Genomic DNA, 16,856 nt, shown 5'->3' with positions numbered 1-16,856 from the left:
ATTGACCGCGCCCACAATAACGAGGCCACGCCCCCAACGCAGAGCCCCCCGCCCACAAGGATGAGACCACGCCCCCTGTGCCAAAGGACCACGCCCCCTTTATTTCCGGTGGGCGGAGCCACATTGACAGCAGAAGCCACGCCCCCAAGCATGAGGCCACGCCCCCAGTGCCAAGACCACGCCCCCTTTAATTTCCGGTGGGCGGAGCCACTTTGGCCGCACAACCCCCGCCCCCGTGTTCGAGACCACGCCCCCAAACACGAGGCCACACCCACAATTTGAACACCACGCCCCCCGTTTATTCCACAAGCCCCGCCCACACCAACGAGGCCACGCCCCCTGGTGGGTGGTTCCACTTCCGGTGGGCGGGGTCAGTGCCCCACGGGTACCTGGGGGAGGGGCAGCAGGGCGGGCTCGGCCCCGCCCCTTCCGGGCTCGGCCACGCCCCCCCAGCCGCCCAGCGCCCCCAGCAGGAGCAGCAGCAGCAGCGCCACCAGCGGCCAGCGGGGGGCAGCGCGGGGCCAGCACCTGGAACCGCCCCATAGCGACCCATAAGTGACCCATAAGTGACTCGCAGTGACCCATAGCGACCCATAGGGACCCATAAGTGACTCGCAGCGACCCATAGTGACCCATAGGGACCCATAAGTGACCCACAGACACACATTAGTGACCCACAGTGACCCATAAGTGTCCCATAGGGACCCATAAGTGACCCATAGCGACCCATAAGTGACTCACAGTGACCCATAAGTGTCCCACAGCGCCCCATAAGTGACCCACAGTGACCCATAAGTGATCCATAGCGACCCATAAGTGACCCATAAGTGACTCATAGCGACCCATAAGTGACCCACAGTGACCCATAAGTGACCCACAGTGACCCATAAGTGATCCACAGCGACCCATAAGTGACCCATAAGTGACCCACAGCGACCCATCAGTGACCCATAGCGACCCATAAGTGACCCATAAGTGACCCATAAGTGATCCATAGCGACCCATAAGCGACCCATAAGTGACCCACAGCGACCCATAAATAACCCATAGTGACCCATAAGTGACCCACAGCGACCCATAAGTGACCCATACTGACCCATAAGTGACTCATAAGTGTCCCTCCCAGCCCCCCAAGTGCCCCCCCAGCCCCACAAGTTCCCCCCCATGGACCCCCCCAGCCCCACAAGTGCCCCCCCATGGACCCCCCCAGCCCCACAAGTGCCCCCCCATGCACCCCCCCAGCCCCACAAGTGCCCCCCCCATGGACACCCCCAGCCCCACAAGTGCCCCCCCCATGCATCCCCCCAGCCCCACAAGTGCCCCCCAAGTGGCACCTGGTGCGGGGGGGCAGCCCCCAGCTTTTCCTCTTCCCATATTTATCGTCCTCGTGTTCTTGGGGGTCCCGGGTCCTGTGCCCCACAAGTGGCTTCCGGGGGCCCGAGCCTGGGGGGTCCAGACCCATAGTGAGGTCCCCAGCCCCACACTTGGGGGTCCCACCCCACACTTGGAGGTCCCAGCCCCATAGCACCCCCCCCAGGCAAACAACGACCCCTCCCACCCCATATTAGGGTCCCAGCCCCTCACTTGGGGGTCTCGCCCCATAGTGCCCCCCCCAGCCGCATATTGTGGTACCAGACCCATAGTGAACCCCCAGCCCCACACTTGGGGGTCACAGCCCCATATTGGGGTCCCAGACCCATAGTGAACCCCAGCCCCACACTTGGGGGTCACAGATCCATAGCAACCCCCCAGCCTCATAGCGACCCCCACAGCCCCATATTGGGGTCCCAGCCCCACACTTGGGGGTCCCGCCCCATAGAGACCCCCCAGCCCCATAGCGACCCCCCCACCCCATATTGGGGTCCCAACCCCACACTTGGGGGTCCCAGCCCATAGCAACCTCCCAGCCCCATAGCGACCCCCCCAGCCCCATAGCGACCCCCCCAGCCCATATTGGGCTCCCAGCCCCACACTTGGGGGTCCCGCCCCATAGAAACCCCCCAGCCCCATAGCGACCCCCCCAGCCCCATAGCGACCCCCCCACCCCATATTGGGCTCCCAGCCCCACACTTGGGGGTCCTGCCCCATAGAGAGCCCCCAGTCCCATAGCGACCCCCCCAGCCCCATAGCGACCCCCCCAGCCCATATTGGGGTCCCAACCCCACACTTGTGGGTTCCAGCCCCATAGAGACCCCCCAGCCCCATAGAGACCCCCCAGCCCCATATTGGGGTCCCAGCCCCACACTTGGGGGTCCTGCCCCATAGAGAGCCCCCAGTCCCATAGCGACCCCCCCAGCCCCATAGCGACCCCCCCAGCCCATATTGGGGTCCCAACCCCACACTTGTGGGTTCCAGCCCCATAGAGACCCCCCAGCCCCATAGAGACCCCCCAGCCCCATATTGGGGTCCCAGCCCCACACTTGGGGGTCCTGCCCCATAGAGACCCCCCCAGCCCCATAGCGACCCCCCCAGCCCCATAGCGACCCCCCCACCCCATATTGGGGTCCCAGCCCCACACTTGGGGGTCCCAGCCCATAGCAACCTCCCAGCCCCATAGCGACCCCCCCAGCCCCATAGCGACCCCCCCAGCCCATATTGGGCTCCCAGCCCCACACTTGGGGGTCCCGCCCCATAGAAACCCCCCCAGCCCCATAGCGAACCCCCCACCCCATATTGGGGTCCCAGCCCCACACTTGTGGGTCCCACCCCATAGCGACCCCCCAGCCCCATAGTGACCCCCCCACCCCATATTGGGGTCCCAGCCCCACACTTGTGGGTCCCAGCCCCATAGAGACCCCCCAGCCCCATAGAGATCCCCCCACCCCATATTGGGGTCCCAACCCCACACTTGGGGGTCCCAGTCCCATAGAGACCCCCCAGCCCCATAGCGACCCCCCCACCCCATATTGGGGTCCCAGCCCCACACTTGGGGGTCCCAGCCCATAGCAACCTCCCAGCCCCATAGCGACCCCCCCAGCCCCATAGCGACCCCCCCAGCCCATATTGGGCTCCCAGCCCCACACTTGGGGGTCCCGCCCCATAGAAACCCCCCAGCCCCATAGCGACCCCCCCAGCCCCATAGCGACCCCCCCACCCCATATTGGGCTCCCAGCCCCACACTTGGGGGTCCCACCCCATAGAGAGCCCCCAGTCCCATAGCGACCCCCCCAGCCCCATAGCGACCCCCCCACCCCATATTGGGGTCCCAACCCCACACTTGTGGGTCCCACCCCATAGCGACCCCCCAGCCCCATAGCGATCCCCCCAGCCCCATAGTGACCCCCCCAGCCCATATTGGGCTCCCAGCCCCACACTTGGGGGTCCCCAACCCCTAGCGACCCCCCAGCCCCATAGCGACCCCCCCAGCCCCATAGCGACCCCCCCACCCCATACTGGGCTCCCAGCCCCACACTTGGGGGTCCCGCCCCATAGAGACCCCCCAGCCCCATAGCGACCCCCCCAGCCCCATAGCGACCCCCCAGCCCCATAGAGACCCCCCAGCCCCATAGAGACCCCCCCACCCCATATTGGGGTCCCAGCCCCACACTTGGGGGTCCCGCCCCATAGAGACCCCCCAGCCCCATAGTGACCCCCCCAGCCCCATAGCGACCCCCTCAGCCCATATTGGGCTCCCAGCCCCACACTTGGGGGTCCCACCCCATAGAGACCCCCCAGCCCCATAGCGACGCCCCCAGCCCCATAGCGACCCCCCCAGCCCATATTGGGGTCCCAACCCCACACTTGTGGGTTCCAGCCCCATAGAGACCCCCCCAGCCCCATAGCGACCCCCCCACCCCATATTGGGCTCCCAGCCCCACACTTGGGGGTCCCACCCCATAGCGACCCCCCCAGCCCCATAGCGACCCCCCCACCCCATATTGGGGTCCCAACCCCACACTTGGGGGTCCCAGCCCCATAGAGACCCCCCAGCCCCAGAGCGACCCCCCAGCCCCATATTGGGCTCCCAGCCCCACACTTGGGGGTCCCACCCCATAGCGACCCCCCCAGCCCCATAGCGACCCCCCCACCCCATATTGGGGTCCCAACCCCACACTTGGGGGTCCCAGCCCATAGCGACCCCCCAGCCCCATAGCGACCCCCCCACCCCATATTGGGGTCCCAGCCCCACACTTGGGGGTCCCAGCCCCATAGCGATGCCCCCAGCCCCATAGCGACCCCCCCAGCCCCATAGCGAGCCCCCCAGCCCATATTGGGGTCCCAACCCCACACTTGGGGGTCCTGCCCCATAGAGACCCCCCAGCCCCATAGCGACCCCCCAGCCCCATAGCGAACCCCCCACCCCATATTGGGGTCCCAACCCCACACTTGGGGCTCCCAGCCCCATAGAAATCCCCCAGCCCATAGCGACCCCCCCAGCCCCATAGCGACCCCCCCACCCCATATTGGGGTCCCAGCCCCACACTTGGGGGTCCCACCCCATAGCGACCCCCCCAGCCCCATAGCGACCCCCCCAGCCCCATAGCGAACCCCCCACCTCATATTGGGCTCCCAGCCCCACACTTGGGGGTCCCGCCCCATAGAAACTCCCCAGCCCCATAGCGAACCCCCCACCCCATATTGGGGTCCCAACCCCACACTTGGGGGTCCCAGCCCCATAGAAACCCCCCAGCCCATAGCGACCCCCCCAGCCCCATAGCGACCCCCCCACCCCATATTGGGGTCCCAACCCCACACTTGTGGGTCCCACCCCATAGCGACCCCCCAGCCCCATAGCGAACCCCCCACCCCATATTGGACTCCCAGCCCCACACTTGGGGGTTCCAGCCCCATAGAGACCCCCCAGCCCCATAGCGACCCCCCCAGCCCCATAGCGACCCCCCCAGCCCATATTGGGCTCCCAGCCCCACACTTGGGGGTCCCGCCCCATAGCTCACCCAGCAGCGCGGGGGCCCCTCCCCCCACGTGCACCACGGCGTGTCGGGGGGGGGAGGGGCGGGGGGGCGGCTCCGGGGGGGCTGAAAAACAAGGGGGGGGTGGGGTGGGGTCCCCCCCATTATTGGGGTCCCCAGGGTCCCAAGTTTGGGGTCCCCCCCATTATTGGGGTCCCCAGGGTCTTATTATTGGGGTCCCCCCCATTATTGGGGTCCCCAGGGTCCTATTATTGGGGTCCCCCCCATTATTGGGGTCCCAGGGTCCTATTATTGGGGTCCCATGGGTGATTTTGGGGGCGATTTGGGGGGATTTTGGGGTCCCCAGGGTCCCAATTTTGGGGTCCCCCCATTATTGGGGTCCCAGGGTCCTATTATTGGGGTCCCCAGGGTCCTATTATTGGGGTCCCCCCTATTATTGGGGTCCCCAGGGTCCTATTATTGGGGTCCCCCCATTATTGGGGTCCCAGGGTCTTATTATTGGGGTCCCAGGGTCCTATTATTGGGGTCCCCCCATTATTGGGGTCCCAGGGTCTTATTATTGGGGTCCCCCCATTATTGGGGTCCCAGGGTCTTATTATTGGGGTCACCCCCATTATTGGGGTCCCCAGGGTCCTATTATTGGGGTCCCCAGGGTCCTATTATTGGGGTCCCCCCCATTATTGGGGTCCCAGGGTCCTATTATTGGGGTCCCCCCCATTATTGGGGTCCCAGGGTCCTATTATTGGGGTCCCCCCATTATTGGGGTCCCAGGGTCTTATTATTGGGGTCCCCCCCATTATTGGGGTCCCCGGGGTCCTATTATTGGGGTCCCCAGGGTCCTATTATTGGGGTCCCCCCCGTTATTGGGGTCCCCGGGGTCCTATTATTGGGGTCCCAGGGTCTTATTATTGGGGTCCCCCCCATTATTGGGGTCCCAGGGTCCTATTATTGGGTCCCCAGGGTCCTATTATTGGGGTCCCCCCATTATTGGGGTCCCAGGGTCCTATTATTGGGGTCCCATGGGTGATTTTGGGGGCGATTTGGGGGGATTTTGGGGTCCCCAGGGTCCCAATTTTGGGGTCCCCCCCATTTTTGGGGTCCCCGGCTCAAATTTTGGGGTCCCCGGGGTGATTTTTGGGGTGATTTGGGGGGATTTTGGGGGGCTCACCGGCCCATCCCCCGCCGGGCGGGTCCAGTTCAGGATCGGGCCCCTGGTCCGGGAGCTGGAGGGGGGGGGGGGGGGGGGGGTCACCCCAATATTGGGGACCCCAGTATGGGGGATGGGGGTTACTGGGATGAACTGGGAGGGATTGGGAGGGAACTGGGAGGGACTGGGAGGGACTGGGAGGGACTGGGACAAACTGGGATGGACTGGGAGGGAACTGGGAGGGAACTGGGAGGGAACTGGGAGGCCACTGGGGGTTACTGGGATGGACTGGGAAGGCACTGGGAGGTAACTGGGGGTTACTGGGATGGACTGGGAAGGCACTGGGAGGTAACTGGGGGTTACTGGGAAACACTGGGGGTTACTGGGAGACACTGGGGGTTACTGGGAGACACTGGGAGGGCACTGAGATGGACTGGGATGTACTGGGAGGACACTGGGAGGTAACTGGGTGTTACTGGGAGGGCACTGGGAGGGCGCTGGGAGGGCGCTGGGAAGTAACTGGGAGTTACTGGGAGAGCACTGGGGGTTACTGGGATGGACTGGGATGTACTGGGAGGTAACTGGGTGTTACTGGGAGGGCACTGGGAGGGCGCTGGGAAGTAACTGGGAGTTACTGGGAGGGCACTGGGGGTTACTGGGATGGACTGGGATGGACTGGGAGGTAACTGGGGGTTATTGGGAGGGCACTGGGAGACATTGGGGGTTACTGGGAGACACTGGGAGGTAACTGGGGGTTACTGGGGGGGCACTGGGGGTTACTGGGATGGACTGGGAGGGCACTGGGATGGACTGGGAGGGCACTGGGAGGGCACTGGGAGGACACTGGGATGGACTGGGAGGACACTGGGAGGACACTGGGATGTACTGGGAGGTAACTGGGGGTTACTGGGAGGGCACTGGGAGACATTGGGGGTTACTGGGAGACACTGGGAGGTAACTGGGGGTTACTGGGAGGGCACTGGGAGACATTGGGGGTTACTGGGAGACACTAGGAGGTAACTGGGGGTTACTGGGGGGGCACTGGGCGTTACTGGGAGACACTGGGAGGACACTGGGATGGACTGGGAGGGCACTGGGATGGACTGGGATGGACTGGGAGGACACTGGGAGGACACTGGGAGGACACTGGGAGGACACTGGGAGGACACTGGGATGGACTGGGAGGGCACTGGGATGGACTGGGATGGACTGGGAGGACACTGGGAGGACACTGGGAGGACACTGGGATGTACTGGGAGGTAACTGGGGGTTACTGGGAGGTAACTGGGAGACACTGGGGGTTACTGGGAGACACTGGGAGGTAACTGGGGGTTACTGGGGGGGCACTGGGGGTTACTGGGAGACACTGGGAGGGCACTGGGATGGACTGGGAGGGCACTGGGATGGACTGGGATGTACTAGGAGGACACTGGGAGGACACTGGGAGGACACTGGGATGGACTGGGAGGTAACTGGGGGTTACTGGGAGGGCACTGGGAGACACTGGGGGTTACTGGGAGACACTGGGAGGTAACTGGGGGTTACTGGGGGGGCACTGGGGGTTACTGGGAGACACTGGGAGGGCACTGGGATGGACTGGGAGGGCACTGGGATGGACTGGGATGGACTGGGAGGACACTGGGAGGACACTGGGATGTACTGGGAGGTAACTGGGATGTAACTGGGATGTACTGGGGTCACTGGTGCCACCCACCGCAGGCAGCCCCAGGCCAGCCCGGGCCCAGGGGGCGGAGCTCAGCCGGGTCCTCAGGGCGGTGGCCACGGGCCCCTCCAGGTTGGGGGGCGGGAAGAGGGGCCCCCCACATGTGGGGCAGCGGTGGCCGGCGGGGGCCGTGTGGGGGGGCAGCGAGCGCGCCCGGCCCCACACGCAGCCCCAGTGGAACACGTCTGGGGGGCAAAAACGGGGGGGAAATGGGCGAAATGGCGGTGTCGGGGAGCCCCGAAAACACAAAAAGTGGTTTCGAGGCCCCCCCCAGTGTAGCACAATGGAACCTTCCAGGCCATTGAGTGCATTGAAGCCATTGATGGCCCATTGGTCCCATTGACTCCATTGACCCCCATTGACCCCATTGATGTCCCCATTGACCCCATTGATGCCCCATTGACTCCATTGACCCCCATTGATCCCATTGATGTCCCATTGACCCCATTGATCCCATTGATGTCCCATTGACCCCATTGATCCCATTGATGTCCCATTGACCCCATTGATGTCCCATTGACCCCATTGATCCCATTGACCCCATTGATGTCCCATTGACCCCATTGATCCCACTGATGTCCCATTGACCCCATTGATCCCATTGATGTCCCATTGACCCCATTGACCCCATTGATGTCCCCATTGACCCCATTGATGCCCCATTGGTCCCACTGACTCCATTGACCCCCATTGATCCCATTGATGTCCCATTGACCCCACTGATGCCCCACTGGTCCCATTGACTCCATTGACCCCCCATTGATCCCATTGATGTCCCATTGACCCCACTGACGTCCCATTGACCCCATTGATGTCCCATTGACCCCATTGATCCCATTGACCCCATTGACCCCATTGATGTCCCATTGACCCCATTGATGTCCCATTGACCCCACTGACGTCCAATTGACCCCATTGATCCCATTGACGTCCCATTGACCCCATGGACGTCCCATTGACCCCATTGATGTCCCCATTGACCCCACTGATGTCCCCATTGACCCCACTGATGTCCCATTGACCCCACTGATGTCCCATTGATGTCCCATTGACGTCCCATTGACCCCATTGATGTCCCATTGACCCCATTGATGTCCCATTGATGTTCCCATGTCCCCATTGATCCCATTGATCCCATTGATGTCCCATTGACCCCATTGATGTCCCATTAACCCCATTGATGTCCCATTGATCCCATTGACTCCATTGACCCCAACGATGTCCCATTGACCCCATTGATGTCCCATTGACCCCATCGATGTTTCCATGCCCCCACTGATCCCATTGACCCCACTGATGTCCCCTTGATCCCACTGATGTCCCATTGACCCCACTGATATCCCATTGATGTCCCCATTGATGTCCCCATTGATGTACCCATTGATCCCATTGACCCCATTGATGTTCCCATTGATGTCCCCATTGATCCCATTGACCCCATTGATTCCATTGACCCCATTGATGTCCCATTGATCCCATTGACCCCATTGATGTCCCATTGACCCCATTGATGTCCCATTGATGTCCCCATTGATGTCCCCTTGATCCCATTGACCACATTGATGTCCCCATTGATCCCACTGACGCCATTGATGCCCCATGGATGTCCCATTGACCCCATTCATGTCCCCTTGATGTCCCCATTAATGCCCCATTGATCCCATTGATGTCCTCATTGATGTCCCCATGTACCCATTGATCCCATTGACCCCATTGATGTTCCCATTGACCCCATTGATGTTCCCATTGATGTCCCCATTGATCCCATTGACCCCATTGATTCCATTGACCCCATTGATGTCCCATTGATCCCATTGACCCCATTGATCCCATTGATGTCCCCATCGATCCCATTGACCCCACTGATGTCCCGTTGTCCCCATTGCTCCCATTGTCCCCATTGATTCCATTGACCCCATTGATGTCCCCATTGACCCCACTGACCCCATTGATGTCCCATTGACCCCACTGATGTCCCCATTGACCCCATTGACCCCTTGATGTCCCCATTGATGTCCCCATTGACCCCATTGACCCCATTGATGTCCCCATTGACCCCATTGATGTCCCCATTGATGTCCCCATTGATGTCCCACTGACCCCATTGACCACACTGATGTCCCATTGACCCCAATGTCCCCCAATGTCACTCCCAGCCCCTCAATGTCACCCCAGCCCCCCCAATGCCCCCCAATATCACTCCCAGCCCCCCCCAGTGTCACCCCCAGCCCCCCCAATGTCCCCAATGTCCCTCAACGTCACTCCCAGCCCCTCCAATGTCACCCTCAGCCCCCCTCAATGCCCCCCAATGTCATTCCCAGCCCCCCGTAGCCCCCCGCAATGTCCCCCAAAGTCACTCCCAGTCCCCCCCCAATGTCCCCTCCAGCCCCCCCCAATGTCCCCAGTGTCCCCAATGTCCCCATGTCCCCCCACCGTAGCAGACGAGCCGCACGGTCTCCTGGTCGCTCAGGGGCGAGTGGCACAGGGGACAATCGGGGCTGTAGTCGCTGTCCTGGAGCCACTGGAGATAGGAGCGCACCACGCACTGGAACCAGTATAAACCAGTATGAACCAGTATGGACCAGTATGAACCACTATAGAGCAATATGGACCAGTACAGACCACTATGAGTCAGTACAGACCAGTAACACCCAGTGCCCTGGAGCCACTGGAGATAGGAGCGCACCACACACTGGAACCAGTATAAACCAGTATGAACCAGTATGGACCAGTATGGACCACTATAGAGCAATATGGACCAGTACAGACCACTATGAGTCAGTACAGACCAGTAACACCCAGTGTCCTGGAGCCACTGGAGATACGAGTGCACCATGCACTGGAACCAGTATAAACCAGTATGAACCAGTATGGACCAGTATGGACCACTATAGAGCAATATGGACCAGTACAGACCACTATGAGTCAGTACAGACCAGTAACACCCAGTGCCCTGGAGCCACTGGAGATACAAGTGCACCACACACTGGAACCAGTATAAACCAGTATGAACCAGTATGGACCAGTATGAACCACCATAGAGCAATATACGCCACTATATACCAGTATGGACCAGTATGAGTCAGTACAGACCAGTAACAACCAGTGCCCTGGAGCCACTGGAGATACGAGCGCACCACACACTGGAACCAGTATAAACCAGTATGAACCAGTATGAACCAGTACAGACCAGTATGAACCAGTACGAACCAGTGACCTCCGAGTGAACTCCCATTGTCCCCCAGTTCACTCCCAGTTCCCTCCCATTGTCCCCCCCAGTTCATTCCCAATTTCATCCCAGTGCTCCCGGTTCCCTCCCATTGTCCCCCAGCGCTCCCAGTTCACTCCCAGTTCATTCCCATTGCTCCCACTGCCTCCCAGTCCCTCCCAGTCCCTCCCAGTGCTCCCAGTTCTCTCCCAGTTCATTCCCATTGATCCCCAGTTCATTCCCACTCCCTCCCAATCCCTCCCAGTTCCTTCCCAGTCCCTCCCATCCTTCCCCCAGTGTCTCCCAGTTCCCCTCCAGTTCCCCCCCAGTTCACTCCCAGTCCCTCCCAGTTCCCTCCCAGTTCATTCCCATTGCTCCCACTCCCTCCCAGTCCCTCCCACTGTCCCTCCCATTGCCCCCATTCATTCCCAGTTCCCTCCCAGTCCGTCCCAGTGCTCCCAGTACCTTGCTGTGTGCGCACACCATGCAGTGCTCGCACACGTTCACTCCCAGTCCCTCCCAGTTCCCTCCCAGTCCATTCCCAGTGCTCCCAGTTCATTCCCATTGATCCCCAATTCCCTCCCATTGATCCCCAGTTCATTCCCAGTCCCTCCCATTGCCCCCAGTTCATTCCCAGTCCCTCCCATTGATCCCCAGTTCCCTCCCATTGATCCCCAGTTCATTCCCAGTCCCTCCCAGTCCCCTCTCAGCTCCCTCCCATTGATCCCCAGTTCACTCCCAGTCCCTCCCATTGATCCCCAGTTCATTCCCATTGATCCCCAGTTCACTCCCAGTCCCTCCCATTGATCCCCAGTTCATTCCCAGTCCCTCCCATTGATCCCCAGTTCATTCCCAGTCCCTCCCATTGATCCCCAGTTCCTTCCCATTGATCCCCAGTTCACTCCCAGTCCCTCCCATTGCCCCCAGTTCATTCCCAGTCCCTCCCATTGATCCCCAGTTCCTTCCCATTGATCCCCAGTTCATTCCCAGTCCCTCCCATTGATCCCCAGTTCCCTCCCATTGATCCCCAGTTCATTCCCAGTCCCTCCCATTGATCCCCAGTTCCCTCCCATTGATCCCCAGTTCATTCCCAGTCCCTCCCATTGATCCCCAGTTCCCTCCCATTGATCCCCAGTTCACTCCCAGTCCCTCCCATTGATCCCCAGTTCATTCCCAGTCCCTCCCAGACCCCTCTCAGCTCCCTCCCATTGATCCCCAGTTCATTCCCGTTGATCCCCAGTTCACTCCCAGTCCCTCCCATTGATCCCCAGTTCATTCCCATTGCTCCCACTCCCTCCCAGTCCCTCCCACTGTCCCTCCCATTGCCCCCATTCATTCCCAGTTCCCTCCCAGTCCGTCCCAGTGCTCCCAGTACCTTGCTGTGTGCGCACACCATGCAGTGCTCGCACACGTTCACTCCCAGTCCCTCCCAGTTCCCTCCCAGTCCATTCCCAGTGCTCCCAGTTCATTCCCATTGATCCCCAGTTCATGCCCAGTCCCTCCCATTGCCCCCAGTTCATTCCCAGTCCCTCCCAGTCCCCTCTCAGCTCCCTCCCATTGATCCCAGTTCATTCCCAGTCCCTCCCATTCTCCCCCGCAGTGTCTCCCAGTTCCCTCCCAGTGCCTCCCAGTTCATTCCCAGTCCCTCCCATTGATCCCCAGTTCCCTCCCATTGATCCCAGTTCATTCCCAGTCCCTCCCGTTCTCCCCCGCAGTGTCTCCCAGTTCCCTCCCAGTGCTCCCAGTCCCTCCCAGTTCATTCCCAGTCCCTCCCATTGATCCCCAGTTCCCTCCCATTGATCCCCAGTTCATTCCCAGTCCCTCCCATTGATCCCCAGTTCCTTCCCATTGATCCCCAGTTCATTCCCAGTCCCTCCCATTGCCCCCAGTTCATTCCCAGTCCCTCCCATTGATCCCCAGTTCATTCCCAGTCCCTCCCATTGATCCCCAGTTCATTCCCAGTCCCTCCCATTGATCCCCAGTTCCCTCCCATTGATCCCCAGTTCATTCCCAGTCCCTCCCATTGATCCCAGTTCATTCCCAGTCCCTCCCATTGATCCCCAGTTCCCTCCCATTGATCCCCAGTTCATTCCCAGTCCCTCCCATTGATCCCCAGTTCCCTCCCATTGATCCCCAGTTCATTCCCAGTCCTTCCCATTGATCCCCAGTTCCCTCCCATTGATCCCCAGTTCATTCCCAGTCCCTCCCATTGATCCCCAGTTCCTTCCCATTGATCCCCAGTTCATTCCCAGTCCCTCCCATTGATCCCCAGTTCCCTCCCATTGATCCCCAGTTCATTCCCAGTCCCTCCCATTGATCCCCAGTTCCCTCCCATTGATCCCCAGTTCATTCCCAGTCCCTCCCAGTCCCCTCTCAGGTCCCTCCCATTGATCCCCAGTTCATTCCCAGTCCCTCCCATTGATCCCCAGTTCCCTCCCATTGATCCCCAGTTCATTCCCAGTCCCTCCCATTGATCCCCAGTTCCTTCCCATTGATCCCCAGTTCATTCCCAGTCCCTCCCATTGATCCCCAGTTCCCTCCCATTGATCCCCAGTTCACTCCCAGTCCCTCCCATTGATCCCCAATTCCCTCCCATTGATCCCCAGTTCATTCCCAGTCCCTCCCATTGATCCCCAGTTCCTTCCCATTGATCCCCAGTTCATTCCCAGTCCCTCCCATTGATCCCCAGTTCATTCCCAGTCCCTCCCATTGATCCCCAGTTCCTTCCCATTGATCCCCAGTTCATTCCCAGTCCCTCCCATTGATCCCCAGTTCATTCCCAGTCCCTCCCATTGATCCCCAGTTCCCTCCCATTGATCCCCAGTTCATTCCCAGTCCCTCCCATTGATCCCCAGTTCCCTCCCATTGATCCCCAGTTCATTCCCAGTCCCTCCCATTGATCCCCAGTTCCTTCCCATTGATCCCCAGTTCATTCCCAGTCCCTCCCATTGATCCCCAGTTCATTCCCAGTCCCTCCCATTGATCCCCAGTTTCCTCCCATTGATCCCCAGTTCATTCCCAGTCCCTCTCATTGATCCCCAGTTCATTCCCAGTCCCTCCCATTGATCTCCAGTTCCCTCCCATTGATCCCCAGTCCATTCCCAGTCCCTCCCATTGATCCCCAGTTCATTCCCAGTCCCTCCCATTGATCCCCAGTTCCCTCCCATTGATCCCCAGTTCCCTCCCATTGATCCCCAGTTCACTCCCAGTCCCTCCCATTGATCCCCAGTTCCCTCCCATGGATCCCCAGTTCATTCCCATTGCTCCCACTCCCTCCCAGTCCCTCCCACTGTCCCTCCCATTGATCCCAGTTCCCTCCCAGTCCGTCCCAGTGCTCCCAGTACCTTGCTGTGTGCGCACACCATGCAGTGCTCGCACACGTTCACTCCCAGTCCCTCCCAGTTCCCTCCCAGTCCATTCCCAGTGCTCCCAGTTCATTCCCATTGATCCCCAATTCCCTCCCATTGATCCCCAGTTCATTCCCAGTCCCTCCCATTGATCCCCAGTTCCCTCCCATTGATCCCCAGTTCATTCCCAGTCCCTCCCAGTCCCCTCTCAGCTCCCTCCCATTGATCCCCAGTTCACTCCCAGTCCCTCCCATTGATCCCCAGTTCCTTCCCATTGATCCCCAGTTCACTCCCAGTCCCTCCCATTGATCCCCAGTTCATTCCCAGTCCCTCCCATTGATCCCCAGTTCCCTCCCATTGCCCCCAGTTCATTCCCAGTCCCTCCCATTGATCCCCAGTTCCTTCCCATTGATCCCCAGTTCATTCCCAGTCCCTCCCATTGATCCCCAGTTCCTTCCCATTGATCCCCAGTTCATTCCCAGTCCCTCCCATTGATCCCCAGTTCCCTCCCATTGATCCCCAGTTCATTCCCAGTCCCTCCCATTGATCCCCAGTTCATTCCCATTGATCCCCAGTTCCCTCCCATTGATCCCCAGTTCATTCCCATTGCTCCCACTCCCTCCCAGTTCCTCCCACTGTCCCTCCCATTGCCCCCATTCATTCCCAGTTCCCTCCCAGTCCGTCCCAGTGCTCCCAGTACCTTGCTGTGTGCGCACACCATGCAGTGCTCGCACACGTTCACTCCCAGTCCCTCCCAGTTCCCTCCCAGTCCATTCCCAGTTCCCTCCCATTGATCCCCAGTTCATTCCCAGTCCCTCCCATTGATCCCCAGTTCACTCCCAGTCCCTCCCATTGATCCCCAGTTCATTCCCATTGATCCCCAGTTCATTCCCAGTCCCTCCCATTGATCCCCAGTTCCTTCCCATTGATCCCCAGTTCACTCCCAGTCCCTCCCATTGCCCCCAGTTCATTCCCAGTCCCTCCCATTGATCCCCAGTTCCCTCCCATTGATCCCCAGTTCATTCCCAGTCCCTCCCATTGATCCCCAGTTCCTTCTCATTGATCCCCAGTTCATTCCCAGTCCCTCCCATTGATCCCCAGTTCCTTCTCATTGATCCCCAGTTCATTCCCAGTCCCTCCCATTGATCCCCAGTTCCCTCCCATTGATCCCCAGTTCATTCCCAGTCCCTCCCAGTCCCCTCTCAGCTCCCTCCCATTGATCCCCAGTTCACTCCCAGTCCCTCCCATTGATCCCCAGTTCCTTCCCATTGATCCCCAGTTCACTCCCAGTCCCTCCCATTGCCCCCAGTTCATTCCCAGTCCCTCCCATTGATCCCCAGTTCCTTCCCATTGATCCCCAGTTCATTCCCAGTCCCTCCCATTGATCCCCAGTTCCTTCCCATTGATCCCCAGTTCATTCCCAGTCCCTCCCATTGATCCCCAGTTCCCTCCTATTGATCCCCAGTTCATTCCCAGTCCCTCCCATTGATCCCCAGTTCATTCCCAGTCCCTCCCATTGATCCCCAGTTCATTCCCAGTCCCTCCCAGTCCCCTCTCAGCTCCCTCCCATTGATCCCCAGTTCACTCCCAGTCCCTCCCATTGATCCCCAGTTCCCTCCCATTGATCCCCAGTTCATTCCCATTGCTCCCACTCCCTCCCACTGTCCCTCCCATTGATCCCAGTTCCCTCCCAGTCCGTCCCAGTGCTCCCAGTACCTTGCTGTGTGCGCACACCATGCAGTGCTCGCACACGTTCACCCGGTGCTCGAAGCAGAACAGGTTGGTCACCCTGCGCTTGGGACACTTGCACAGACCCATGGCACCTGCGGACCCAGGCGTCCGGGAGGGACCCAGGAGTACCCCAGGGACCCAGGAGTGCGGGAGGGACCCAGGAGTGCGGGAGGGACCCGGGAGGGACCCAGGAGTTCAGGGGGGGACCCAGGAGTTCAGGGGGGGACCCAGGAGTTCGGGGGGGACCCAGGAGTGCGGGGGGGACCCAGGAGTGCGGGGGGGACCCAGGAGTGCGGGGAGGGACCCAGGAGTGCGGGGAGGGACCCAGGAGATGGGGAGGGACCCAGGAGTGCGGGGGGGACCCAGGAGTGCGGGGGGGACCCAGGAGATCGGGGAGGGACCCAGGAGTTCGGGGAGGGACCCAGGAGTGCGGGAGGGACCCAGGAGTTCGGGAGGGACCCAGGAGTTCAGGGGGGGACCCAGGAGTGCGGGGGGGACCCAGGAGTTCAGGGGGAACCCAGGAGTTCAGGGGGAACCCAGGAGTGCGGGGGGGACCCAGGAGTTCGGGGGGGACCCAGGAGTTCGGGAGGGACCCAGGAGATCGGGGAGGGACCCAGGGGTGCAGGAAGGGACCCAGGAGATCGGGAGGGACCCAGCAGCTCCCACTCACGGGTTCCTATAGCGACGCTCTGCCCCGCTGGCACCGGTGCTTCCGGGTTCGTCGCTCCTTGTGTCCATCACTTCCGTTCTCTACCGGAAGTGTGTTTGAATTTGTGTGTGTGTGGGGGGGGATTCCACACTCAACATGGCGCCCGAACCCGCGTCTCCC

General features: G+C 60.6%; 1 protein-coding gene across 1 annotated transcript; it reads right to left on the bottom strand.

The window, feature by feature from the left end:
• Window positions 1–277: 277 nt before the first annotated feature.
• ZFPL1 (zinc finger protein like 1) lies at window positions 278–16,761 on the bottom strand. The gene is made up of 8 exons (XM_071801518.1): window positions 16,698–16,761; window positions 16,013–16,119; window positions 10,175–10,286; window positions 7,733–7,926; window positions 6,040–6,094; window positions 4,896–4,976; window positions 1,335–1,443; window positions 278–528 (listed from the first exon to the last, which is right to left on the bottom strand). The coding sequence occupies exons 2-8, from the start codon at window positions 16,112–16,114 to the stop codon at window positions 372–374; spliced, it is 810 nt and encodes a 269-aa protein (XP_071657619.1). The 5' UTR covers window positions 16,115–16,119; window positions 16,698–16,761; the 3' UTR covers window positions 278–371.
• Window positions 16,762–16,856: the final 95 nt, after the last annotated feature.

This window comes from Patagioenas fasciata, chromosome 39, assembly GCF_037038585.1.
Source record: "Patagioenas fasciata isolate bPatFas1 chromosome 39, bPatFas1.hap1, whole genome shotgun sequence".
Taxonomy (NCBI): Eukaryota; Metazoa; Chordata; class Aves; order Columbiformes; family Columbidae; genus Patagioenas; species Patagioenas fasciata.
The sequence above is the reverse complement of the archived record's forward strand: the minus strand, read 5'-3'. Positions and strand labels throughout refer to the sequence as shown.

What these genes read in the sequence shown, in the direction of transcription:
- ZFPL1 (XM_071801518.1), bottom strand. Translation starts at nt 16,114, where the DNA reads ATGGGTCTGTGCAAGTGTCCCAAGCGCAGGGTGACCAACCTGTTCTGC. An exon ending in GCCCGGCGGGGGATGGGCCG is followed by an intron (nt 4,977 to 6,039) that starts GTGAGCCCCCCA and finishes CTTGTTTTTCAG; the next exon opens with CCCCCCCGGAGCCGCCCCCC. An exon ending in AGGGGCCCCCGCGCTGCTGG is followed by an intron (nt 1,444 to 4,895) that starts GTGAGCTATGGG and finishes TGGACCCCCCAG; the next exon opens with GCTCGGGCCCCCGGAAGCCA.